Genomic DNA, 26,706 nt, shown 5'->3' on the forward strand with positions numbered 1-26,706 from the left:
GTATGTATGAATTTTCAAACTTGTTCCTTGATTTATTTACAGCATTGAACAATTTCCCAGAATCTTTAATTTCATCAATTTCTTTTACCCTTTCGTCTAGGCTTGCTTCCTACATTTTTATCAGCTTCTTTTTAATTTGATGTAATATCCTATTTCTTTCAGTTTTCATCCTAATTTTCCCATTTTTATCTTTAATATAGTTTTTTTTTCTTTTTCTTTATTCATTTCCTTTGCTTTTTTCTAGTGTCATTTACATTTCTATGATCTCATTCTTACTGTTATGCAAACCAAAATGAATTGTAAACTTGTCGTCAAATCACGTCAACCGGGCACATGGCTTTGATAGCTCTATCTTGAGTTTTTTCATGTGTCCGTCAGCTGATTTATTCTTATATAGGGTTGTTTTCTCTTTCTTTAATGTTCTTATTGTAATTTTGGATTTAATAATTGAATTTTGAACAACTTACCTAAATGACGTAACATGTAATTAATTGATTTGCTGAAAAAAATGTTTTGAGTTTGAGTTTGAGTTAGAGTTAGTGACGACAATCTGATTGCGAATTTGTCACACGCTCCTACAGTAAATTAAAAATTTATGTGCTGAACCAAGTTCTTTGAAGACGTCACACTTCAGTGCTCTATTGTTTTTGGGTTGTTTTGATGCGGAAGTGTTTTGTCAATCAAATATTTCCGCATTCAAACAGCGTCTACGAGCATTATAAAACGCAATCCTTTTTGGGCAGCGGTAAAAAAACGCAACTAAGCAACAACATCTACAGCTACCAGGGGCTACCAGGAAAATGGAGCAAGTGGCCTAAAGCTACCAAGAATGCATTTTGCTGTGGGCAGTGCCATTTTCTGCCTTTTATTTACAAGCGGACAATGTGTTGATTGCTCTGACGGCGGTCAGATATTCAATTTTCCTCCTTCGACTGATTTGAGAACTTTGTCCCATCGGAACTACTCAATTAACGAAAGCTGTTGGTTTTCTTTTCAACCACCATATTGGTTTCCTTCATCTTACTATTATTTAGAAATCCAATGGAAAGAGTTTGAAATAGACGGCGACATGCCAAATTGTGATGATTACGTCGAAGTGTTCCTACTCAGGTGTGAACTTAACTAATTATTTTTCGTTGGGCTGATCAGATCGATTTCGATTTTCGCACTGGCAAAAAAGCTTTAAAGCCACCTACGAATTATGCTGCTTGAGAAAGTTGCTTGTCCAAATATTTCAAAATAGATTAAAATACTAAAAAAAGATTTTTCAGGAGTCTGAAGGGCTTGGTCAAAAATATTTGTTTTTGTCCACACCAGTTTTTTCGAGCTGGCGACACCACTGCATGTATTGGGTGAAATAAGCGTACTTTATAACAAATTTCGGCGGGAAAGGTTTGCAAATTTTGCTGACGCCATAGAAAGCATAGTTAGAAATGTATGAATTGCGCGAAATCATTTTTGTTTCTAAAAATGTAGACCATGCCTAAGGGAGAGAAATTGTCAAATGAGAAGCAAGTCGCTACAAAATATTTACAGGGAAGTGGTCTTCAATTTTTGAAAAAATGTTGAGCAAGTTAGATGAAGCCACACAACAGCTGCGAAAAAGCAACAAAGATTTCGCGAAAATGTTGCAGCAGTAAAGAAACCGAGAATCAGGCAGCCAAAAAAATTGATATCAGAGGGGAGAGAATTTGTCTGTATTTCATCTCACTGCATTTACACCAAAGGCAATAAAATACATGAAACTCAATGCTGAGCAAGGTTTTGCAGCTCAAGATCAGTCCAGGGAAAATATAATGAGTGTTTTGCACAAATGCAAAAGAAAAAGTTACCTGAGTAAACGGAAACCACTTTTTACAAAGATTTTTTACAAATGAAATTAAAGCTTTGGCATAGCGAGAATCAAGTCCAATTTCCAACATCACTAAAAAAGTTTGACTTCAAATGAAAAACGTTACAAACCATGATCAAAATAGTCGCCCAGAAACCAGAGAATCACTAATTGTAAGGATTTTCCAGGCCTGATACAAAATTTCACAAGAATACGCTTCTAAAATATATGGATCCATTTCAAGGAGGCTTTTTGCAGTTTCAAAGTTTGGGGCTACCTGTCAGAATATTGCAATTTGAAGCCGTTAAATGACATTTTGCTACTGTTATTTTTTAAACAAATGCTCTGAATAAATTGAAGTTTTGATTGGTGGTTGTTTTGCTCTCGACCAATTGCCATTTGCCATTTGCCAATTAAAAACAGAATTTTGCATAACAATAGCTTTCCTTCATTCATGCACTATTTCTCCTCCCTCTAGGTGGTGCAATACTGTTGATACCCTTGTGTATTGTAGGTAGAGAAATGAAACTGTCTTTGTTGAAGTTAAACCAAAACTGCAAAAAGTGACGAAACAGAAGAACACAACAGACATTTGGCCTTTAGCTAGTTAATTATTACACCATCTCATTGCTTCAGAATATTTTGCAATTTTAACATTTGTCCAGAAAAAGGGAAGTAATGTGCTGTTTTGCCAGATCTTAAGTCACATTTATTATAAAGGTGTTGAAAAAAAGAAATTTTCAAAATTCCTTAGCCAATAATCTAGGATTAAACAAATCCTTGAATTTCATAGACTTATTTTGTTAAGATAAAAGTAGCAAAATTTAGATGAAGCAAAACAAAACATCTTAAAGAAATTGATCAAATCTTGATGATATACTGCTTGTGTAGCATTCATAACAACTAAATATAAGGACTGACACAATAACATGCAACATTGGGTTTAAGTTGAATACTCATCAGTCAATATCAGGAAGATAATTACAAATATATATTTTTATACAACAAGCTGATTTAACAAAATTCTTCTGCAATTACACAAATATAGAAAATAAAATCACTTTTTAGTAGTAGACAATGTAATAACCCACAGGATATGCGACAAGAATAAGGACCTAACCAGGATGAGGGTGGGTGGGAAGAAAATGCATGTGCTTGTGTGGCTACAATGTCTAGCATATGACAGAGATATTAGAGCCTGTATATAAAATAGTTAAAGGTTTATCTAATATTGAAATAACTATGTGTCTAGGTACCATGAAAATGATTGGATCAACCCAGTGACTAAACTACTTGTGTCCCATGACCTGTGTAAGGCCAAAGGTCACATACAGTGTAGAGGATATGCCTAATTTTAAGTTGCAGTGATAACCAATAAAATGTGTTCAGTGATAGAAAAAGTTTACTTTACAATTGATGAGGAATTAATAATTTTGAGATCTAGAGGGCCTTGCAAATTAATGAATTTATTTTCCCCTGACCTATGGGAGGCCAAAGGTAACATAAAGGGTAGAGAATATACCTACTTTTAAGGTGCTGTGATAGCCAATTAAATGTGTACAGTGATAGAAAAAGTTTACTTTACAATTGATGAGAAATTAATAATTTTGAGATCTAGAGGGCCTTGCAAATTAATGAATTTATTTTCCCCTGACCTATGGGAGGTCAAAGGTAACATAAAGGGTAGAGAAGATACCTACTTTTAAGGTGCTGTGATAGCCAATTAAATGTGTTCAGTGATAGAAAAAGTTTACTTTACAATTGATGAGGAATTAATAATTTTGAGATCTAGAGGGCCTTGCAAATTAATGAATTTTATTTTCCCCTGTCCTATTTGTGGTTGGTTATTAGCCTGCGTTCTAGACCCCCAACTAAAGTATTAGAGTAGGTAAAGGTTCTGGTTATTAAGCTATGAAAATCTTAATACATTGTTAATCAGATACATTGTGAAGCTGTTAGTTAGCTAGATACCTTGATTTTGAAATTCCTTTGCAGGGATTTTGCTTCTTGGAATCAAAGCCATAAAAAATTGGATAACATGGTTTAATTTTGTTGCTAATCACAGTATTTCCTGGACATTGCAAGCTATGTTGCTCAATGGAAATTTAGTGTCAAAAGAAAGAGAGAAAATCAATGACTCACCTCCAGGGAATTTGTGGCTAGGTGGGACACCAGGAAATTTCCTGTGGTTTGTGATTGGAGAAGTCGTACAAATGAGCTGTCCCCCTTGTGATCATTTTCTCCTGGCCCTTTTCTAGGAGCTACAACACCCCCGCTAACCCCCCTTGTTAGAGATTTTTAAAAATTCCAGAAAAATATAGGTTCAACATAGATTTTCAAGAAAAACATCTTCATGTAAACGTTTTGACCAAGTTCTTCATCAGAAATCAGTAATTCATTAGTCAAAATATTTAGTTAGTGTTTATCTTTCAAATGTATCCTTCAATTTTTCTTTTACAATTTTAATTAGAATTTTTGATAGTTTATAATTATAGTCCTGAAAGTGCAGACAGTACAAAGAAATTTTTAATTTAGTTTAAGTGCTAATCCTGTTGGGGGGACTTAATTTAATTGGGAGGCTCCTTTTGTCCCCCATGCACAATATAGCACCATCCCTGGAGCCCAGTGATGCGCCTAGACAATTTAGCTTGGGGGGGGGGGGGGAGGGCGTTCAGAAAAAGTGACAAACTATACTGTTTTGACCATCTATTTCTACATTGAAAATTTATTAACATTGAAATGGATTGTGATATACAGATTAAATGATAAAAAAGTAAGAGCATTTAATGGCATAAAAATAGAAGATAATTAAGATTGCAGAACTAATATTTGTGGATTTCGTGTTTTTAGGTGAATCCATGAGCATCATTTTGCAAATTATAGGTAAATCTACAAAAATTAACTACAGTTTCATCTGAGCTCCTCATAAGATTCATTCCGATTGACAAATTTTCTAAAATCTATGAAAAAAAGATTTAATTACTTTATGAGGCCCCTTAGACCTCGAGGCCCTTGCATAATTTGCCCCACCTATTGCCCCCTCCCCACTCAAGTACTTCTTGCTCAAATACAAATTGTCGCAAAGCAACCAAGCCTATCATCAATGAAAACCATTTCCCTTTTGGCAAACCATGTTCTAAGTGTAGTGTAGTGACATATGTATCATGTATCAGGTATCATGTTTTGCTAGATGTCATTTTTTAGGAGAGTGTTCCCTGGCTTTAGGCAACATGTGATTCGTTGATGGATTATTCACCTTCCCTGTAGACGTTATTCCTTATGATTCAGACATCCACAATGAGCAGGCAATTAAAGTTCCCGACATTGTGTGAAAGTATGAAATATTGAAGACCAGCAAAATTAACAAAATGAATGAAACTGATTTGGTAAAAATGTTCAATGTATTTCTAATGAATTTGAAAATTCGAAATTGCTTGTCCACTTTTTTTGTACTTGTTTGTTATTCAATGTGCAGCATTCCCTGAAAACTAAATTCAGTTATTCGATTTTATTTATTTAAAAGCAGTATCATTGAGAAAAGTCTCGAGAAAATCTTGCACTCTGGCTGAGGATTCAAAGAAAAACATATGACAGGGTCAAAGGCTTAATTAACATTCAAATTTGTTTTATCTAGCTCGCCATCGAAAAGCATTGGCAAGTACTGTTCTGGAAACATCAAATCACGTGTGCCGTTTAACATGTACTCTCGAGATAGTTTTGCAATTATCAAGTTTGTATCAGATGGCAAGCAAGGGAAAAATGGAGGGTTTTCCTTAACATATCAGCTGAAAAGCCTTAACTCAGCACCTCTTGGAGGCCAGCCAAGCTTCATATCATCACGATGTGCGTAAGTATTTTTCATGACGAATTTCACATTGTACATTTCCCTAACGAATGTATCCGAATAGTTTGATGATAATATTCAACTTAACTACCTACGAAGAATGTATCAAATCGCCGACACAAAAATATAAAATGAGATAGCATGCATTTCGTCGATGTGCCCAACATAGAAACTAAAATGGTTTTTCGGCAGTTTGCCTCTTGTAGAAAACTTACTGATCCAATATTGCCCACACTCTTTTTTGTATAGGGATGTTTTGATTGGAATATTCAGGCTCAAAATTATCCATTTTTGAGAATATTTCAAGAATATTGCTCAACCTCAGCACGTATATTTGTTGTCTGATCTCTCAGCAGTTGCCTGCTTTGATATGTTAATGGCAGAGAATTGTATGGCGGAGATATGTCGTTTTTCAAAATTGTAATTCTTAATTACTTTCCTTGCAATTTTTATCATCAGCATTTTAAAGGTCAATTTTCTGTGAACATTTGTTGCCATTTTGCGTGTTAATACAAACCTACAAATTTATTTATTTCTCGAACTCAGTTTCGCGACAAATCGCTCGCAATGCAAATGGAAAATACCATAGTAGCAGGCATCAAAGTTTTCTGTCACATTTTTGTCATGAAGCATGACTTGAAAAAGAGTTAGGCCCGCTAGCTTTAGGCCTCCCTCATTTTGAATTGGTCTAAAAATGGTGAAAACATTCGCAGATGGTTTCTTAAAAGTAGAGTTCTTTTCTGCTGCACAAATGCATGTCAATCATTGTTCCAACTAACAAAGAATTTGTCAGCTAATCAGCAAAGATTTTTATTTGGAGACATACATGTAAATCCTTGCCCGATGAGAAATCCACATGGGACCCATCGAGACATAAAATGTGCAGGGTGTGATATAAAGGTGAGCATAAAGTGTGGGAGAATAACACCAAAAGAATATGTAAACCTCAAAAGAACTGGTTGGGATTGCCTATACGCAGATTACAGAATTGTTCAGACAGCTTTTGTGAAGTGGAATGTTTTTAAACAAGTTTCTTGTTTTTTTAAACTTTTTGCATATATCAAAAAAGTTGCCTTTGTGCATCGAGTTATGCTAGAAATTCAATGATAGCTTTTTCAATATATGTGATCAACATTATTTCTAGTCGCTGTCTGTAAGTCAGATTCTTTATTTTCGGTTGCTTCTATCTTGACAAAAAAATCTAACAACATCTGCTTTAACTCTTAATATATTGTTAATTCCTAATATGTATCTTTTCATTTTAATGATTCGGAAGCTTAATCATCTCAAAGTTTTTTGGTGAACGCCTTTTAGGACAGAGATTTTCTTAAAGGGCTCCAAGGAGTGGTAAAATGATTTTTTTTCGAAAATAGAAGGTTCAAATGCCAAGCAAAACTTCAAGAAAAGGTTTAAGAAAAGTCATGAAATGTTCACATCAGCTGCCTTTCTTTGTTTGAAACCAAATTTGAAACTGTTCGGATAATTTTGTGATGGCTTTTGTAACACTGTACATGATTAGATCATTGTGTCGAATTATTCTTTTAAGAAAAGTAGCATCAGAATATACTGGTTGAATGTTGGCAACCGCTGTTTTTAAAAAATATTTAAATTTTTACTTCCAGCTAAAGAATATTTAACTCTCGCAACATTTTTAATGGGCTGGCAAAGATCGCTACAAAAACACGTGCAATTTGATGCTTATACTACAGCAGTTTTGCCCAAAACATAATGTAATGTTACTTTCAATAATTAATCAAACAAATGACATTTTAAAGTAAATTTCTTCATATTGATGATCCAGTTTTATTTCTTGGCAAAGCAGAAACTAGAAACAATACAGAAACTAGAAACAATACCATCTTCAAGGCAATTATTTGAAACAACACAAAAAACTTTGCATTTTGCTTTTTTGTTTATTCTAAATCTTTTCTATCACAAGACCACAAATATTGATGTTAGAGGTCGGCAAAAAAACCGTATATATGTTATGCAGAATATTAACCAAAAGCTTGAATGGATTAATTATTGTAGTAGCTTTGTCTCTTAAGTTGCAGGAGTAATTTTTATGCTTTTAAAGCTATTATACTAGACCTTTTCTTTATTACGTCATTAAGGAGGGCTTACAATGAGTTCTGGTACTTGTGGCTTAATCTCTGCAGAAAATTTTTTTGGCTTTTATAGGGCGATCCTAGAGCGTTTTCTAATATTTTTTTTATGATGTCAAAATATATTCAAAGTTTAATAAAAAGGCACAATTTCCCTGCGCCTAACTGGTTAATGACGTTATAAGGGGAAGTATATACTAACACAATATTTCTAGTTTTTAAGATAGCCTTATGTTCTAGAAAATTTGAACACTTGTCAACAGGTAAATGAACACATATAAATTTAGGCCCTTTTTAAGAAAGCAGAGTTACATCTAATCTTTATCATCCTTCCCATTGCAGCCAAATGAACGGGTCTGCAGTAGGAAATTTCTACTCAGTTGGTTGGCCAAATGGTTATGGACCGAGATTAACACCCTGTATTTTCAGCTACAAACTTAGACGCAACAACGCCATGCAAATTGCTGTCATGGATATAGATTTTTACAACAGAGGAACTCCTTGTTCCCTTGAAAGCTGTTATCTCGATATAAAAGGTACGCGAACGTCTTCGTCGTCTTTATATATAACGGGGAACAGTAATTGCATAATTTATATAACGGAGAACAAATATGCCAGGCTCTGTGCTAGGTCATTGGATCTAGAACCTGAATAGATAGCACCCAAAAGGGTCAAAGAATGGAACCAATCAAACATGCTTTCCTTTCTCTCCCTTTGCTTTCGATCCACAACTGGATATAAATTTCTGCTTACCTTTGAATATTACCCGACGATAATTATAGGACGAAAAAATGCTTTAGTGTGATCTGTTTCCACTCTTTCGTGTTATTTTCAAAATTCCTTTTCCTTTGCCTGTGCATCATAAAAGGTGCCAAATACGGCGTTTGTTTAGAATACGGCAACAGCACCCTCAATAGGTTAAGCAATCCTGGAGGATTTATATTCCTGGCTAACCTTCATGAAATGATCTCTCAGATATTTAAATGTTTTGTTTGCTAGAGTGAGTATGAAAGTTGTAGAAAGGTTCATTTGATTGAATCATAGCTATTCAAGATTTTAGAAGCAGGTGAAGAAAATTTGAAAAAAAACCTTCAAATGCTCAAAAAGCAGTTTTCAAACACGAAATGCGGCAAACCTACCTTTGCTGCCTATGTTAAGGTGTCACTTGCAATCCAGACAGTTGTCGAAAGAGGACAGAGAATGGCTGCCAAAAATATTAACAGCAAGGGCATTATTGACGCTGTCAGAGAACTACCCTGTCTTTACGAAACATATAAGAGGGAGTATAGGGATGACATGATGCACGGAAAAATGTGTGCAAAGAAACTTTCGAGACGGCAAAGGAGAGACAAGGATCTGTTTAGCAAATGTTGATAGCAAAACTTATATTATCAGCCTTGTCTAATGGAAGCCAGCTGAGGGGCTAAGCCTCTGTACTCCCTCTATATTATCTCTGTAAGCCTCTGTAATATCTTCATTTATATGATCATTTAGCGTTGATAAATTGTAGATATGGCTGTTGCAGTTACGGTAACGCTGACAACTTCTTCATTTGTAGATTCCACATACTTCTACACTGATGCGAATGACATCCGTCAGTACACCAATTCAATCAGTGGAAGACTCTGTCATACAGTACAGCCTAGAACTTACTCAACAACCAGACCGAATGTTTACTTCTACTACAAACCTGATACTATAGGCAGAAAATGGAATCGTGGTTTCGTTATAGGCTACATTGAATATGGTTAGTGCTGAAAACCTCTTTGCTTGTATATTCATTATCGTTACACGTATTTCGTTTATAAGAAACTGAGGTCCGGTGCTGGTAGGCAGTTTCATAAATTTTCTGGCCATGTTTCTTAAATTTCTTAGGTAATGAATTTTTTAACGTGCTTTCAAGGTAAAGTAAAAAGTTTAATCGCATTCAGAGATAAACTGACAAAGTGATCAATGTATTTTGTCTTCTTAGAAGAATGAGCAATTCTTTTGAGATCTGTAAACATTTAAGCTCATTTAACTTCGTCAATGTCGAGTTGAAGTCAAAACAAATTTTTAAAAGGAAACTTCTTGAGTGCGCAATTTACTGAGAATGAATGCAAACTGCATGTCAAGTGCAGTGTTGCAATATACAGTGATGTTCAATGTTTCGAGTGTCTAATTAAAACTGCAAATTATAAAAGTTTCTTAGCTTTTTTCGATTGGGGTAGGGTTGTTTCTTAACTTTTAAAAAATTGAGCCTACTGTTTCTTATATCCTGTTCCTTGTAAAAAATGATTGTATTGATTTATATGAGAAGTTAAACTTTATCCAGCGTTCAGCGTGTATATCTATTACCAGACAGCCTTAGGCTGTGTTCATATTGCAAAATCGTTTACTGGCAAGCACCGCAACGCACGTGCCGATTTCCACGATACAAATCCATCACAGTGTCAAAAATAACACGTGCATGCAAGAAATTGGATCTCGAATTTTTCGTGCACCGATGAACGAGCGATACCCTGGGCATGAGCGAGTTTTACTGCTAAATGCGAACTTAGTGGCATAACGGTTTGCGTGTGCTGAACTTAGTGTCTGTTACGTTGCTAGAATATCAGAACACTAAGTTATTACACCGTCCTTGGTCCTTGGTCGTTATTTGTAGGAAATAATCACGTCAAAAATTCAACTCCGTTGCGCCCCTATAACCCTGCTACACCAATGGGAGTACCTGGAATCCCAAAATAGCGTTTATGGTACATTTACCTCTAGAAATCATATACCTAAACAACAGTGATTTATATTTCGTTTCTACTCAATCTTTCAAAATTTTGTAGGTTATTTCCTGAATCGATTTTCGCATGGAGGATCGGGCTCATAAATAGTCACAAACTACATAACAATAATAAAAGCAAGGTTCTTTGAATGAATTTTTTATAACTGTGTAGATTGAAATAATTGTTTTGCAATCATTTTCCCGTCAGTTAATGTTATCACCGATATTTTCACCGATTCGAATAATGCACTAGTGCTGTATTTGTTGTAGAGATTCTGAATCAGAGGTAGCATTAATTGACATTTTCCTTTTAATAATAACGCAAGAATTCTTTTTATAGTTTAAGTGATCATAGTTTCTCGAGCGATAAACTAACTGACTCATTAACTGTCGGGGAAGAGGGCTGCGTCCAAACCATTCTTATCTATTTTTAATAACTTCAACTGCATTGATTAGTCCTGAAGCTGGGCAAAACCGGGCTAAGCTTTTAATAGATAATAATACCAACCTTCGTTATTATTTTCAGAGTGGACAATAACAGTTTGTAATATAAATTTGAACCGCAAATCATTGATTTGCTTCTACACTTGGTCCTTCGCAGCAACTGGGTCAGACGGTCGCCATCTGTCATGCAAACCTCTGCACCAAAACGAGTTTATGGCGTATGCCTATTGTTTCCTTGTACTCTGACCGCCTGAGATTTTTGCACGCAAACTTCAAAAGTGCCGACCAACTGTTCAACATTTTGCCTATTTTCTATTCTGTGCTACCAGCCAGAGCTTATTTTTTGTACATTTCATCAGCCATGAAGCTTCACTTATCTGGAATATTCAAAACTTGAGTTAAGATTCAAAGCTCCGTTTTCTGTATTATATCAAAAAGCAACTTAATTCCGAAGTTCCTTATTTCGACATTTTTTGAAAAGGTCCAGTCTGGGACTGAATAGATTTTACTTCAGTCAAGAAAATAACAAAATATCTATAGTCATATTCAGAACCAAAGATTTAATTTAAAAGATATCGTTGCAAAATTTAGAAAACTTTAGAACTTGTTGAAAGCATTAAATGCCTTTCCTCTCTATCTGGATCGCTTTTCCTCTCAATCTGGCATGCTATATATTGTTTTGTATTTAAGGCAATGGAACAACCTGGTCGAATTTGTCGACGCCGACAACACCAACAGCGCAGACAACACCAACAACAAAAAGAACAACACCGACAACACCAACAACGCCGACAACACCAACAACGCCGACAACACCAACAGCGCAGACAACACCAACAACAAAAAGAACAACACCAACAACGCCGACAACACCAACAACGCCGACAACACCAACAACGCCGACAACACCAACCACTCAAAAAACAACACCAACAACCCAAAGGACAACACGTGCGTGGACAGGAGGGAGCTATTGGTCAGGCTGGAGCCGTCAAGACCTCAGATTAGATCTAGAAAGAAATCGGTCAAAGTATATTGCCTTTGGTGCATCTATTGGTGGAGTTGTGTCTCTTATTTCAATTATTGCACTGATCTATGGCTGTTACGTGGGATGCTGCCAATCTGGCATAAATAGAATCAGAAATGCAGCTGCCCCTGAATCGACTCTGATCAACCCAAACGCCATGAGAGCCTACCCAAGAAAATATATTTTTCAGAACCGTTTTTTACACTCCAACGGATTCCAGCGGTTTTAGACATTAGAGCTCATCCCATCGTATAAACTCAGGCCTACTCTTATTAACATTTTGACACAACCCGTGCTGTTCTTTATTTTAACCAGCCCCCGCCCCACCGTCCACTTTGTTAGAGGAACCAGAGTACCTTGCTAGAAAGGAGGTCAAATGGAATCAAATGTTTGTTATAAAAAGCCATAACTATGTAAAGTTTTCCTTATGTCACAAATAAAGTTTGAGTGAATAAGCAAATTTATTTTATTTAGGCCTTACATAAATAAAATGATTTCCTTTTCAATTTCTTAATAAGATTTGAGGGATTGTGTGCAATTGATGATAGACAAATTCATGATTGGTCCACATTCTTCCATCTTAGTTAAAATCTACAATTAACATTATTACGTTCAAAAATAAGATCAAAAGGACATTTTTTTATTTAGATCATACCATCGCATTTAAGAGGATGATTATGGAAATATGATCAGCTTAACCTTTCAATGCTATCTCTGCCACTGTAATTAGCAATGCTTATTTTCACGTTTTTAGTATTGTATACTGTATTGTATCTTTTTTTCTTCTAAAACTTGTAAATATTTGTAAATATTATCGCAAATGATACACATACATACAGAATCTTATAACGTCTATTTCATTAAAACAACTTCATGTCAGGAATATTGTGTGTTTTTTACAGTCACCTACTCAACACAAGTCACTTACATTTATAGCGGTTTTCAACAGTAGATGTTTTGAGCTTGACACCATGACGTGGTTGCCATAACACAGAAAAATAGTTTATTTCTAACCAGAGATTCCACATCTTAAATAAAGAATGACGATAATTTCTCAAAATAATGCCTCTGTTACAGGTATTTTTGGGGGTTTTAGTGCCTACGTCCCTGCTCTACTGGATCTAAAAACACAGCTCCGATTTTTGTCATTGATAAAGAACTGATTTTTTCTCATATTTGTGATACATATTTCTATAATAAAGTTTCAAACATTGTTTAATTAAATTTAATTCAGGGGCAAGCTAAACTCGCAAATGTTTGAAACACCCTACTTTCAGAGGAAGTTAGCAAGTAAGAGTAACAGAAGACACAATTCATTCAACTTGAAAATTGCTTGCCCACTTTTATTCTAACTTTCTATGTTGCTTAATGTGCAGCATTTTCTACAAATTTAAACTTGTTATTCAGTTTTCTGAATATCATCAAAATTTAAAAAGGTATCACACTTTGACATGAAATTTCCAGAGAAAGGAACAAAAATTCCTTGATAAACAGTAACATTGTAGTTCTAAAAGGTGCTTAATAGTTATTTAATATAATTGCATATTGGTGCCATACAAAATTGAATATAATACATTGAAATTATGTATTAGTGTTGCCAGCATCTTAACTAATGCTAGAAAGCGTGGTGAAAAAGTCGTACTCTTGGTTGCCTAATTGTTGTCCCCACCCTGCTAATTAATTTTTGAAAATTTTTCAAACCCAGCCCCCCCCCTCTTTATTAGGACCCTCCACCAATTGATTTTTGCATTTATGTGTTGATTACTGTAGTGAAATAAGCCTAACATAAGCTGAATATTGTCGATGATAAATAATAGCTATATAATAGTGAAATAAGCGTACTGATTTAACTGCATTTTGAGTATTCAGTGTATGTAACTTACATAATGTAGACCCCCCCGGTAATTGGAACTCCCTTCCCCCCCCCCCGCAAATTAATGTTGAACATTAAATCCGACACACCCCCTCTTATTCGGACCCCCCCCCCAGCAATTAGGCACCTACGAGTATTACAAATCGTCTTGTTCTATTTCAAAAACAGTTTATACTGCACAATTGTCGATGATTGCAGCAAAAAGGAAAACGTAAGAGATTGAACAAGAAAACTAACTCAAGCAAAATTCAAATAATGTCACATTTACAGGAAACAAATCTTCTTTCTTTTCACTTGGATCATAATAAAGACTGCATAAGTAGGTCTAGAAAATTCTGAGATAGGTGCCTCCGTTAAGGGGAAAATTAAACGTAGATGCATCCGTTACAAAAGACTCATCTAATTTGAAACGGAACTTATATTAGTATCAAACCTTCTTTGAAATTAACATGTTTTTGGAGCGAGTAAAGTAAGCTGTTTTTTGTCACTGCGACTGACTCGCAAAGCTGAATGAATCTGAAACAGAATCTACAGAAACGGAAGGTCTTAGCGATTTCAAGGAATATTGAATCTCTGTTGTGTGGTTTAACAAAGGATTGTTTAGCTAGCAACACTATCCTATAACCTAGCAGAAAGGTGAAACCATTGGCCTAAACTAGCAAAATGCATTTCGCAGTCTGGAGTGTACTACTTGGGCTTCTATTTACGGACGGACAATGTTGTTTCAATGGCCAACAGACCTTGTATACTGCTTCATATTCTTTGCAAACTCTTTCCCATTTTTACTACAATAACAACGAGAACTGTTGGTTTAATATTCAATCACCATCATGGATGTCTTCAAGCGTCTATTTAGAAATTCAGTGGAAAGCCTTTGAAATAGACGGGAACATGCCAAATTGTAATGACTACGTCGAAGTGTTTCTTACCAGGTACGAACTTAAATCCATTTTTTGGCATCGAACTTTTCAAACTTACGCATAATAATGAAAACAGGCAAAATAGAATTGCTGGGAACAGCCATAACTTGCAGCCCTCAGAATTACAGAAGGATATTCCTGTAGGTCGAATTACTGTGGAATGTTTGTTACAACTTGTTATACATTTAATTGCACCAGTGTCACATTTCCTTGCAGTCCTTTGGAAGAAGCGTCAACTGAAATTCAAAATGAGCTCTAGACCTTGTTAGCATGCATAAAGGAATTCCAAGCTGGGAAAATGGGTTAATTGACAATTGGTGCTGCTTTTATTATTGCTTTAGAAGCAACGCAAAACATTGTATTTTCAAGACCACGGCAAAATCATACCTGTTGTTTTTAACTGCCACACAGTCTGTTTGCCAAAATGAAAGAAAATTTGCTTTAAAGAGTGCAATTTCAAGCAAAATAGAAGCATCGAATTTCGAAAATTGTTCTTCATTCTGACGGCACCTTTGGTAGTTACTATGCTTTGTGCTTGTCGTCATATACAATTCTGTAGAGTTAGAAGTCTGTTATTATTATATAAATGGATGTTGGACTTACGTGCTGTGTAAAAAACATTTTTAGCTAGTTTTGTTAATTAAGATGTTGTTTACAACTAATTGCATTGATTGTTATTGTGAAACAAGATTTGGCTGGGTCAATTTTTTAAAAAAAGGGGATGGACTTACGTGTGCCCATTTTCAAAAAGTGCTCCAGGGCCCTTCATTTTGCCACGCCGCCATTACTTTTTTCTCGAAATTTCAGGAATGAAACACCAAGAGGAAACTGTGTTATTGGTTAGGGCAATTGTGTAGTGCATTTCTACATACCCCGATCCTTTTAACATCAGTGCCCCCAATTAGTATCATTGCTAAAGATAAACGATGCTTTAACAAAGTTACTCAGTCTGAAATAAAGACAAATTCCTCTTCTTAGATTTATTAAGATTTTGCCAGCTCTAAAAAGGTATTTACAGATAATACTTAGTAATTCAAATCTATTTACAAGGACTTAACTTCTGGGGGCATGCCCTTCCCAATACATTAAAAAAGGAAAGTGAAAATGTAATTATTTTAAGAAAAATTTGGTTCTTATAGTGTGCCTTTTTGGAATAAAGTGAGCATCAACAAGCAAAATTTGGAGCGTGTGCCGGATCCTGAACTGCGAAGGATAAGAAACATTCCTGCTCTGTTTGAAACATGGTCACACGAATCCAATTATACTGAACAAATTGTGTAATATTTTTCCGACACATTGCTTTGAAGTATATGACCTCACCATCCAATCAACCAATAAAATTTTTCTTGATCCACAGTATAACATCTTAGAGAGCCCAAGACTTAAGTAACATTCAACTTTTTTTTCTAGGTCAAAGAAAAGCATTGGCAAGTACTGTTCTGATAACATCAAATCAAGTGTGCTGTTTAACATGTACTCCCATGATGGTTATGTATTTATCAAGTTTGTGTCAGATGGTTCTGTTATCAGAAGAGGATTTTCTTTGACATATCAGCTGAAAAGCAAATCTTTAGCACCTCTTGGAGGCCAACCATCATCAACATGTCCGTGAGTATTCTTGATGACAAATTTCACATTGTATAATATTTACAGGTTTATGACAAATTATGACTTCAAGAAACTATCAAAAGAAGATGCTGATTGAAAATTCTATGGGGATGGAAAAGATTTCTAAAAAACATTCAAAAAATGATGCTTTTATTTATGAAATTTATGTTTATACTCATAAAACCTCTTGTATTTAAACTTGCATAAGTTTCTCCATTTCGGGATTTTCAGCAAAGGATTGCTACAAATTGAAATTCATATTTTAATTCTTGGCATTGCAGAAACAATATCATCTTCTATGCAAAGATTTGGAGATAACACAAAAAACTTGACATTTGGTCTGATGCAAGAAGCTGCTTCTGTAATTCGTATAAATCTGTCATAACAATTTGTTCATAAAACCACAAATTTTAGTGTTGAAGGAGGACAAAATCGCCGTTTTTGTTATGCAGAATTTTGCATAAATGTTTGATGAGTGCATTGATAAATGTTTGATAAGGTAATAGAAGAAAGACTTATCAGCACCGTAGTTTTAGTTTTCCGATTGCCTTAGGTCGTAATGATTCAAATATATAAACATATGTATATACGCTTCCTTCGACCCACCACAGTGTACTCATTCTTCGTACGCAGAAACGTGCTCGTTGTTTGCTGTATCGTCAGATATCCATTAAACATCATAAAGCTTTGGCCAAACGATTCGATTTTTTGCTCGATTTTTCTCTCGACATTTGATCTCAAAATCGAGCGAAGTCGAGCATGGATGGCAGAACGATTCGATTTTTCGCCCGCTTTTCACTCGACTTTTCGCTCCGCCAACAAAATGAAGACAAAGAGGCGCGAAGCCGCTGCCGTGCTTATCTTACATGCAAATGTCCTTTTTCATTCTCTTGACGAACTCTAGCGTCACCGGACCCTGGTCGTTCTTTTCATGCAGTAACAGTCATTAAATGTTTTATTTCGTTTAAGCAAATTACTATTTTTAGGCATATCTTGTTTCATTTGATGAATTCCATTCTTAAAATGAAATTCAGCACTTTAAAAGGTCCCAGGGCCCAGAGGCCCCAGAGTAGTATGCTTTTCTGCCCCCCTTTTGGCCGCCCCGCTTGAAAATATTACCCTAGTTCTTTTAAAAATAACTAAGCATTAGAGATGATAACTGCGCACGCGCTCACTCGACTCAGTCGACAAGGTGGTCAAAAGATTTGATCTTCATTCGACAACACCTTTTTCACTCGACCTTTTTGATAAAGATCAAACTACACTCGACATCACTCGACGCCATTCGACTCGCTCGACAAGGTAGCCAAACGACTTGATTTCTCACTCAATTTCTTGTTGAGAAAAAAATCGAGTGAAAAATCGAGTCATTTGGCCGGGGCTTAAAGGCCATAAGGATTCCATTGGGAATCATATAGGTCAAAATGAATTCACTAATACGTCTCCCTATTAACTGCTCATCTGGACGATTTGAGACAGCAAAGTTAGATCTAATTTTTATTACCCTTCCCATGACAGCAAGGCAAGCAGATCAGCAGCAGGAAATTTCTACTCAGTTGGTTGGCCAAATGGTTGTGCAAGTAGAAGCAACCCATGTATTTTCAGTTACAAACTTGGCAACAACAAAATGAAAATCGCTGTTATGGATTTGGATTTTTACAATTCCGGACATTCTTGTTACTATGATAACAATTATCTGGAAATTAAAGGTATGAAAAAGAATTTTTTCTAATTATCTAACATTCAGACGCTCCTGACATTTTGTAACGTTTTGTGTATCTTGCTACAACGGTGGATAATCATCAACAACTAAGCACGGTTCTGATCTAAACTTCACAACGAGCACCACACGCCAGCAAGCTTACGACGAATAAAGCGTTCGCTGACAAAGCAGAACCTAAAAATACATGCATTATTTATCTATATTTTATTCATTTCTTATTTATATACAATATTTCTTTTGGTATCAATCCTACTAAAAAATATATAGTTAATTCATGTTGTAAAGAAGCAAGTAAAAACGCTCCAGGTTAAAAACCATTGCTGCACTGTATTTTTAGACGTTTTTTGAATTACGGCGAGGTACGAAGTTCTTAGATACGTAACGTAAAGGGAGTTTTTTCAGGACCTTGCGAGTTCAATAGGAAAATCCTATTTTGGCATACTCCAGGTGGTACTTTGAAATTTGAAAGTCTCTGCAGAATCGTGTGTCCTAACTGGAGAATTGCGGAGAATTTGAAGGTTGATAAGCACTCTATTTTGATATGGACGATTAATTGGCATTATAGCCTTGTCTAATGGAAGTCAGCTTGGGCCAGTTCTTTGTCTATATAAAGCGGAGGACAACTTCTTATTCGAGTATAAGGAATACAGGAACAAAGCAATACGACGACGAGAATCCAATGTCACGAAATAAATTTTCAAAATAAATTAAATATTAGTATACTCTTAAATTTAATTTATTTTGAAATTTTTTTCGTGACATTGGATTCTCGTCGTCGTATTGCTTTGTTCCTGTATTCCTTATATTTTAAAATCTCATTGCAAGATTCACAGAATCCGGCGGACAGCCTATCCTGCGGTTCTTCCTTCTCACACTTCTTATTCGAGCCTTCTCAACTCAAGATGCCCTTTGTCGCGCCTTCTTTTTTGGCATTAATAATGGGGAGAGCATTAAATTGCATGGTAATTATTTGTGCGCAGCATCATGTGAGCTGGTCTAGCCATATCTAAGCACATACATTTTCAAACGTTTGCGTTTTCTTCATAATGAAAACGAATGAAACGTTTTACATCCAAACGGAAACGATGCATTTTCAAATGATTCAACTCTCAAAATGATTTTACATAAATGTGTTTTCGATGCAAGGTTAATAATGTTTTCATTTCGAAATATATTCTTGCAGATATGGCCTTGAAAGAAACCGGATGTAGCATCGACATTAAAGGATCGTCAAAATTTTAGTGGTATAGACTCTTATACAAAATTTAAAATAGGACATCACGGGTATAGGCAAATTCATCCCCGTAGTAAGTATGCTTAAATGGGTCAATGTTCATTTGGTTATGATTATGTTTAACAAAACTGTCGCACTTGTATCTTTTTTCGTGCATAGATTCCTCAAGCTTCTACACTAATCAGAATTCCATCAATTACTACACCAGTTCAATCAGTGGAAAGCTTTGCTATTCCGTACAGCCTACATCTTACACGACAACCAGATCAAATGTCTACTTCTACTACGATTCGGGTCGTTATGGAAGAAACAATAATCGAGGTTTTGTTCTTGGTTACATTGAATATGGTTAGTATAACAAAACTTTGCACTTTTATTGCTCATATTTATTTTGATCAATATCAAACGATACGTACTTTTTCAAAAAAATCCAAATCGTTTGTTTGTTTGTTTGTGATATTCATTTACATGGAAAATAATTTCAGACTAAAATGCAGTAACTTGTCTAATTCGATTATTTGCAAAATCTACAAAGTAATTTTTTTAAGAATTTTTAAATTTGGCTTTGAAAAAAGCAAACATTTAGTAAACTAAAGCTTTTCGTCTGAAACTCCGAAGAGTCTTTGCTTTTTTCAAAGCCATTTTCGAGTTTTGTACCACCAAAAATATTTTAAATACCAATCTACAATAAAATAAATTAATTTTGCATACAAAACATTTACAAGTGACACCGTCTTTGTTTTTATGTAATCTTTTGAATTAGACCAGATCTTCTGCAGATCTTTTTTTCATTCATTAAGCCTTTAAAAATTTCTGGTCCTGAAATTGAGGGACCTTAGCCTGTTTCAACCAATAGTTGTTATGGATGGCTCGTATAGATGATTCCTTGGAAATATGGTTTTTGTCAGCTGAGGCCATCTTTTAACCTGCATGTTTGATATCTAATATAATGTTACCTTTTTTATGTTTAACTGTTTATTTTTAAATAAACCAGGGCATTTTTCAACATATAAAGTGGTGGGGAAATTCCCCACCAGCCACTTTCATTACCCCACCAGTGGAATTATTTGCCCAGCGAATTAAGTGCCCTTATGATTCGATGACTTTTTTACTTTTAACTTTATTTGAGATATTGGTGGATGAAATCTTCATTGAACAGGTTTCAAATCTCAATTCATTTTTCCCTGGAACTGCTGCTTCTATAGGCGATTCCCCTAGAATATTTTTGAAAGCCTGTTTATCTGTAAATTCTACCTTTATCTATATGCCCTTTTCTCAAATGCCCCACCAGTGGAAAATTCTTAAAAAATGCCCTGAAAGAAACTATTACTAAATGTTGCCAGAGATGCATCAGCAAGCATTAGTTATTTTTAAGCAAGCATCACGCAAACGTCAGGTCTTAACACCCGGAAAACATCATAAAACATCAGGTATGCATCAATAAGCATCGTGTATGCAACACTAAGCATCAGAGATTGACAAGCAAACATCATATATGCATCATGAAACATCAGCTGTTCATCGAGTTTTCTTCAGTCCAGACGTACAAAGTATTTGCATGCATTTTCAGAAACATAATGTTGTTTAGAAGATATCGTTGCAAAATTCAGATAACTTAAATGCTTTCTTCTCGCTATTTGGATCACAACTGTAAATCTTTTTGTTGGGATTCATTAGAGAATTTTCTCTTTGTAGAAATTTCTAACTTAATTTTTAGATTTCCTCCAAGACTTAATCATTATTTTGTATTAAAGGCAGCGGAACAAGTTGGTCAAGTTGGTCTGCTCCACCGACAACACGTGCATGGACAAGATGGAGCCACTGGTCACGCTGGGGCCGTCCAGACATCAGATTAGATTCAGAAAGAAATCGGTCAACGTATATAACCATTGGTGCATCGATTGGCGGGGTTGTGTCTCTTATTGCAATTATTGCAGTAATCTGTGGTTGTTACAGAGGATGCTGCAAATCGGCCATGAATAGCACTGGAACACAAGCTGCCACAGCCCCTAATATAATCATCGCCAACAACTTGAGCCGTTACCAAGAACAAGGTTATTTTCAAGATGATTCTTTGCAGACTCAAGAATCACATCAATTCTGAAACTAGATGTTATCAAATCAGTTAGTCTCTGCTTAACCAGGTAGCCTACTCTTTTTTACATTTCGACAAATGAACCCCCGCCGCACCTTACTTTGAACAACCCCTCCCTCTTCGTTAGATGGCCGTGAGTACCTTCTAAAATAGGATGCAAAAGGAATTCAGCATTGTTTTGCCATTACACAGATATTTCTACAACCGTTGAATCTTTTATTCTCAGGCAAGAATGTTCTATACACCTCAAACCCTCATTCAACCCATTAGAGCCACCCCTTGCAGATATAGCCACCATTGAGTTAGAGTTAGGGTGTTGCTCCAGTTTGTAGTCAAATATAATATGTATTGCATTTTAATCAAACTATGGTATTCTTATTGTATTTTGAATACATTTAAGTATATGTCACTGATAGTGATGAAGGTGCTTTTGTTAGTTTGTTATGTTGTGAGCTTACATCACTATGACAACCATCACGAGGACCGCCAGTAGGTAGGAGGGGTCCTGGTCTATGCACTGTTTCCGTTTCTGAAACTCCTCTGCTCCAAAATTGAAGGCAAAAATAGATTTTTTACATCGCTGTGTATGCTGGTAAAATAATTCCTAGTGTTTTAAACATAAACAACACACGATTACATATGCAATAGAATTTTGGGGTTTTCGGGCCCTTAATATTTGTTCCAGGTTACCAAACAAAAACCGTTGCCAAATAAGGGTAAGATGGACTTCAGAATATTTTTCCATTGTCAATCATAAAACTGTGTGTGGCGTTCTTTCATAATTTGGACCATTTATTTTTGGGCTTTCGGTGCGCCAATCGCAAAGCATCCATTAATAAAACCCCAACCGTTTTTGAGGGGGTTGAGAAGAAGAACAATGGCCTTTATTCGCCGACTGGCAAAGTCGCAAACCATACGGCCATTTAGACCCGGAGAATGGGGGTAGCGTCCCCCCACGGGGAAATAATTCTAATAAAGTGGGATTGGGTAATTTTAGGGTGCTGATTTCGAAAATCGATGTTATACGGGCAAGTTGGAGGGCCTTCAGCCTCATGCTTAAGTCTCGTTTTCAATCAAAATAAAGGCAGTTGCTTTCTAAGGGTTCACTCTTCGGTGAAATATCTAACATTCATTAGATCTAAAAAATTTTAGGATGCTAATTCCAAAATTCGATATTATAAGGACATATAAGTGGGCGTTTGGCCTCAATTCAACGCTTGAATCTCGTGTAATATGTTCAGCGGTCTAAGGACTTATTTTCAGATTCAAACGAAAGAACATCGACAAATTTCTCAGAACAACAAGATGTATATCGACGAAATGCTTTTACAAGTAAATCGTAATTTTAGACTTACCGGAGAACCTTTCACAAGCGCTCTCATAAAACGAACTGAACTAATTGTGTAAAAATCTAAATACATAGTTGTGCAATATAATAGCATAGCTCAAGGGACAAATAAATGATACGTGAAGGTCTATTTAAAATCTGCAAGGTTAATAGGATTAAAAGATATAATGCGGAGAAAATACAAATGTGTTACTGAGTTAATTAAAAAACGTGAACGTAGAAAACAAGCAAAATGAGATTCGAAATAAACTTTCATTAAATTAAAATGCTGAGCAACACAAACAATGCGTGGCGGTGCGGTCGCTGCGAAGCATGATATGTGTTGCAAGGCAAAGCACAAAGCATTGTTACACTCGTTTTCACTCAAAAAAGACGGAAGTGGCTTGATATTATTGCTCCCAATTAAGAAATTTTTCCAAATTTAGCGCAATAGGGTAATTATGGCGTACTGATTCTAAGACCTTTCGTGGGTCATTTTGGCTCCACTTCATAACAGAGTCTCGTATTCAGATACCGCTCTTGAGCATTAGCCGCTATGAAATTTAACTATACTATAAATCATCTATCAATCTAATTAAATCAGTTTCCTCCATCATATGTATAAAAAATATATCTTTTATGGATTTATTTCGATAACGCATCGTAAAAATCAATGATATCTTCATCAAAATCGTTTTCGCTATCATTGCCGTCAATTAGATTTGCCCTGCCTTCATCATCGGTAGACACCATTTCGTTATTCACCAGCTCTGCAACATCATCTGGGTAGCATACATCACTCCAAACAACTGATCCGCCTCCAAACAACTGATCCGCTATGGAAAGACTCTAGCACTGGTACAAACATACAATATGACGTTTATCGCAACACCAAACAAGTTCTCAAATCCATCCAAAGAGAACACGAAAACCGCATTGAAAACTTTCTTACATCTCAAGTATTTATTATCTCGTGCATCTTAAAATTTGCTTCTAAGGGAACTAATCAACTTTGGTCTAGTGTCCAGCAAAAGTTACCAAAAAACATTTACAACTTTACCATCAAATACCTAAACAACACTCTTGCCACTAGGAAAAACCTCTGCAAATGGTCAATTACTCAGTCATCTGCTTGCTCTTTCTGTCTCCAATCAGAATCATTACAGCACATAGTCTCTAGCTGCAAGAATTATCTTGAACATGGTAGGTATACCTGGAGACATTATTCTGTACTTCTATATTTGGCTAAAACCCTTTCAACACCTAGAAACAGCTCACTTTACGCCGACCTGCCTTCATTTCTATCACCTTCCTTAATCACAGACGACTCCTATCGACCAGATCTTGTCTTTGTAACTGAAGATCGAATCCTTTACATGCTAGAGCTTACTGTTGGGTTCGAAAGCAACATCGACGAAAACAGTACTCGAAAAGCTAAGAAATATAGCGATCTTATCAAGGAACTGAGCCCTGCCTATAAACGTGTTACCTTTGTTAACCTTTCTATGAGTGCCCTTGGCATTCTGGGAATCCCATCTACCTCTCTCTCCGACATGCTACATCAACTCAATTTTGCCTCAAATCAAACTAAATCCATCTTGATGAAACTCATGAACATTTCTATCCGCTGCACCTACTATATCTTCTGTCGTCGAAACAAACCATGGCTAAGCCCCGAACTAATTGACTTTTAAATATTGTAATGCAGATAAGCCAATTATATGATGCCTGTAAAAGCGAGTCGTATAATTGTAAACTTAAAATGTATTCAATGAAAATGAGATGTTTAAAAAAATTATACCTCTCTTTTTGCCGATATACCTGGCTTCTCCTCACCATCCATCATAACTGGAGATAATCTGCGCCCAGATCTACTTCTGCGTACAAAGGAAAACATTCTTTATGCTTTGGAACTAACGATAGGATTTGAAACGAACCTTAACTGCAATGCAGAAAGGAAACGTTCAAAAAATGCTCGCCTTGTCTCAGATCTAAGACCAAGGTTCAAATCTGTCATATTTGTAAATCTCTCCATCAGCTCTCTTGGCATCCTCGGCGACTCATGCATCTCATTCCTTGAAATGTGTGACTCTCTTTCCATCGATGATCAACACAAACGATATCTCATTTCTAAGCTTTCTACGATATCCATTCGTACCACCTATTACATATTTTGCTGTAGGAACAAAACATGGACTAACCCAGAGCTTCTCCCCTTTTAACGTTTTTTTTTCTTTTCTCTTCACTACGATTGTAATAGTCTTATTTTGTAAAAACAGGCTAGCCAGTTACGAATTATCTTGTAATAGTGAGATTTGTAATTGTAGTTTTAACTGGAATTCAAAATGAAAAGTTTCCATTACTATTATTATTAGGTGCTCGTGTACAAAGTGCTGGACATAATCGCTTATCAGACAAGGGAGTACTGCTGCTGCCGAGAAAGAAATGAGACGTAGAACCAACTCACATCTCATGGTTTAACAAAAAGACATGAATAGCTGAGAATACAACCCCTACAAGGCTCTTGTTCAAGAAGAGGTTTTCCTCGTTGCTGACTCATATTCAAGGACAAGACTAGAAGGCAGTACGAGCTGCTTTCACTTGTGCAATAAAAACAACACTTGCTTTTGAATGAGGAAGTTCCGCCACAAGAAACTTGGCCCAGGGGCAGCCCAATGCTCAGAATCCGACCAAAAATACATTTGACATGAACTTGAAATCTATAGAATTTTCCTAATGTATTTGAGATTTATATTCCTAAAGCATTTTTAAATTTTCTCAATGCAAATTACCATGTCATAACTACAATCCAATTATCCTAACACACTAATTTTGCTGAACAATGTAAATAGTTTTCTAGAACAATCTAGTTTTCCTGCTTTGCAATTGTCGTGGCCTTTTCTCCAGAGCTCTATAATGAAGTCATTTGCAACTGGTTTATAGAAAACCCGTTAAAAACTTGAATCAAGAACACCTGTCTTGAAAAAACATAAAGGGTATTTGTCAGTTGGAGACTGCATCCTATTTTTTTAAATGATCAAATTAAGTACTGCAGCAGGATTCATGCTTTTGTTGTGTTTTGCACTGATTTGGAAAAAAATTCCCCAAAGCCTGAGATCAAGTTCTTAAAATAGTTCAAGGGGTACTTAAAATAGGGCAGCACCCTATACTTTTCACCGTATCAAACCATGTACTTGTACCTTGAATCAAGTACACCTGTCTAAAAATAACTCAAGGGGTAATTTTTGAGCTTGGGACTACATCCTATAATTTTCAGCGTATCAAACCATGTACTTTCCCCATGTTTCATGCTTTTAGCATGTATTACGACTGATTTATTGAAAAGCCTCTTCAAAGCCCTTTATAAAGTACCCCAGTCTAAATATAGCTCGAGGGGGCATTTGCCAGCTGGAATCTGCATCCTATCCTTTTCGGCGTATCACAGTATGTACTTTCACCAAGTTTCATGTTTATATCGTGTTTTGCAACTGATTTATGGAAAACCCTTTCAAAGTCCTTGAATCAGGTACCCCTCTCTATAAATAGCCCAAGGGGAATTTTTCAGTTATTTCCTGCATCCTATCATTTTCAGCGTATCAAAATATGTACTTTCTCAAAGTTTCGTGCTTTTATCGCGTTTTAAAACTGATTTATAGAAAGACCCCTTCAAAGGCCTGGATTCGAGTATCCCTGTCTAAAAATAGCACAAGGGGGCATTTGTCGAATTAGTTCCGCATCCTGTCATTTTAGCATATTAAACTCTGTATTCTGACTAAGTCTCGTGCTTTTATCTTGTTTTGCAAGACTTTTCTATTAACATCATTTACAAGGGCTCCAATGGCTATGGAAGGTACGTGTCAAACCTTTTACGTCACAGCGTCGATCTCACCGCGTCCAAATGGCATCACTTTTGAAGGTCC

General features: G+C 35.8%; 2 protein-coding genes across 4 annotated transcripts; both read left to right on the plus strand.

Moving 5' to 3' along the window:
- The first annotated feature begins 680 nt into the window (after positions 1-680).
- On the plus strand, positions 681-13,649 carry LOC135683526 (uncharacterized). Of its 2 annotated transcripts, XM_065198804.2 has the most exons (5): positions 681-1,110; positions 5,466-5,678; positions 8,123-8,316; positions 9,339-9,527; positions 11,670-13,636. In XM_065198804.2, exons 1-5 carry the CDS (start codon positions 830-832, stop codon positions 12,233-12,235), a joined length of 1,443 nt encoding a protein of 480 aa, XP_065054876.2. In that variant the 5' UTR covers positions 681-829; the 3' UTR covers positions 12,236-13,636. The 2 variants fall into 2 exon arrangements, with proteins under 2 accessions (XP_065054876.2, XP_065054877.2); XM_065198805.2 differs by lacking the exon at positions 5,466-5,678 and having other exon boundaries at positions 11,670-13,649.
- Positions 13,650-14,320: 671 nt separating this feature from the next.
- LOC135683479 (uncharacterized) lies at positions 14,321-25,512 on the plus strand. Of its 2 annotated transcripts, XM_089109534.1 has the most exons (6): positions 14,321-14,811; positions 16,210-16,407; positions 17,926-18,116; positions 19,524-19,712; positions 21,119-21,508; positions 25,162-25,512. In XM_089109534.1, the coding sequence occupies exons 1-5, from the start codon at positions 14,543-14,545 to the stop codon at positions 21,466-21,468; spliced, it is 1,197 nt and encodes a 398-aa protein (XP_088965660.1). In that variant the 5' UTR covers positions 14,321-14,542; the 3' UTR covers positions 21,469-21,508; positions 25,162-25,512. The 2 variants fall into 2 exon arrangements, with proteins under 2 accessions (XP_088965660.1, XP_065054812.2); XM_065198740.2 differs by lacking the exon at positions 25,162-25,512 and having other exon boundaries at positions 21,119-21,882.
- The last annotated feature ends 1,194 nt before the right edge of the window (positions 25,513-26,706 follow it).

The sequence above is a fragment of the Rhopilema esculentum genome, chromosome 7 (genome assembly GCF_057945365.1).
Source record: "Rhopilema esculentum isolate cy_ngs chromosome 7, ASM5794536v1, whole genome shotgun sequence".
NCBI lineage: Eukaryota > Metazoa > Cnidaria > Scyphozoa > Rhizostomeae > Rhizostomatidae > Rhopilema > Rhopilema esculentum.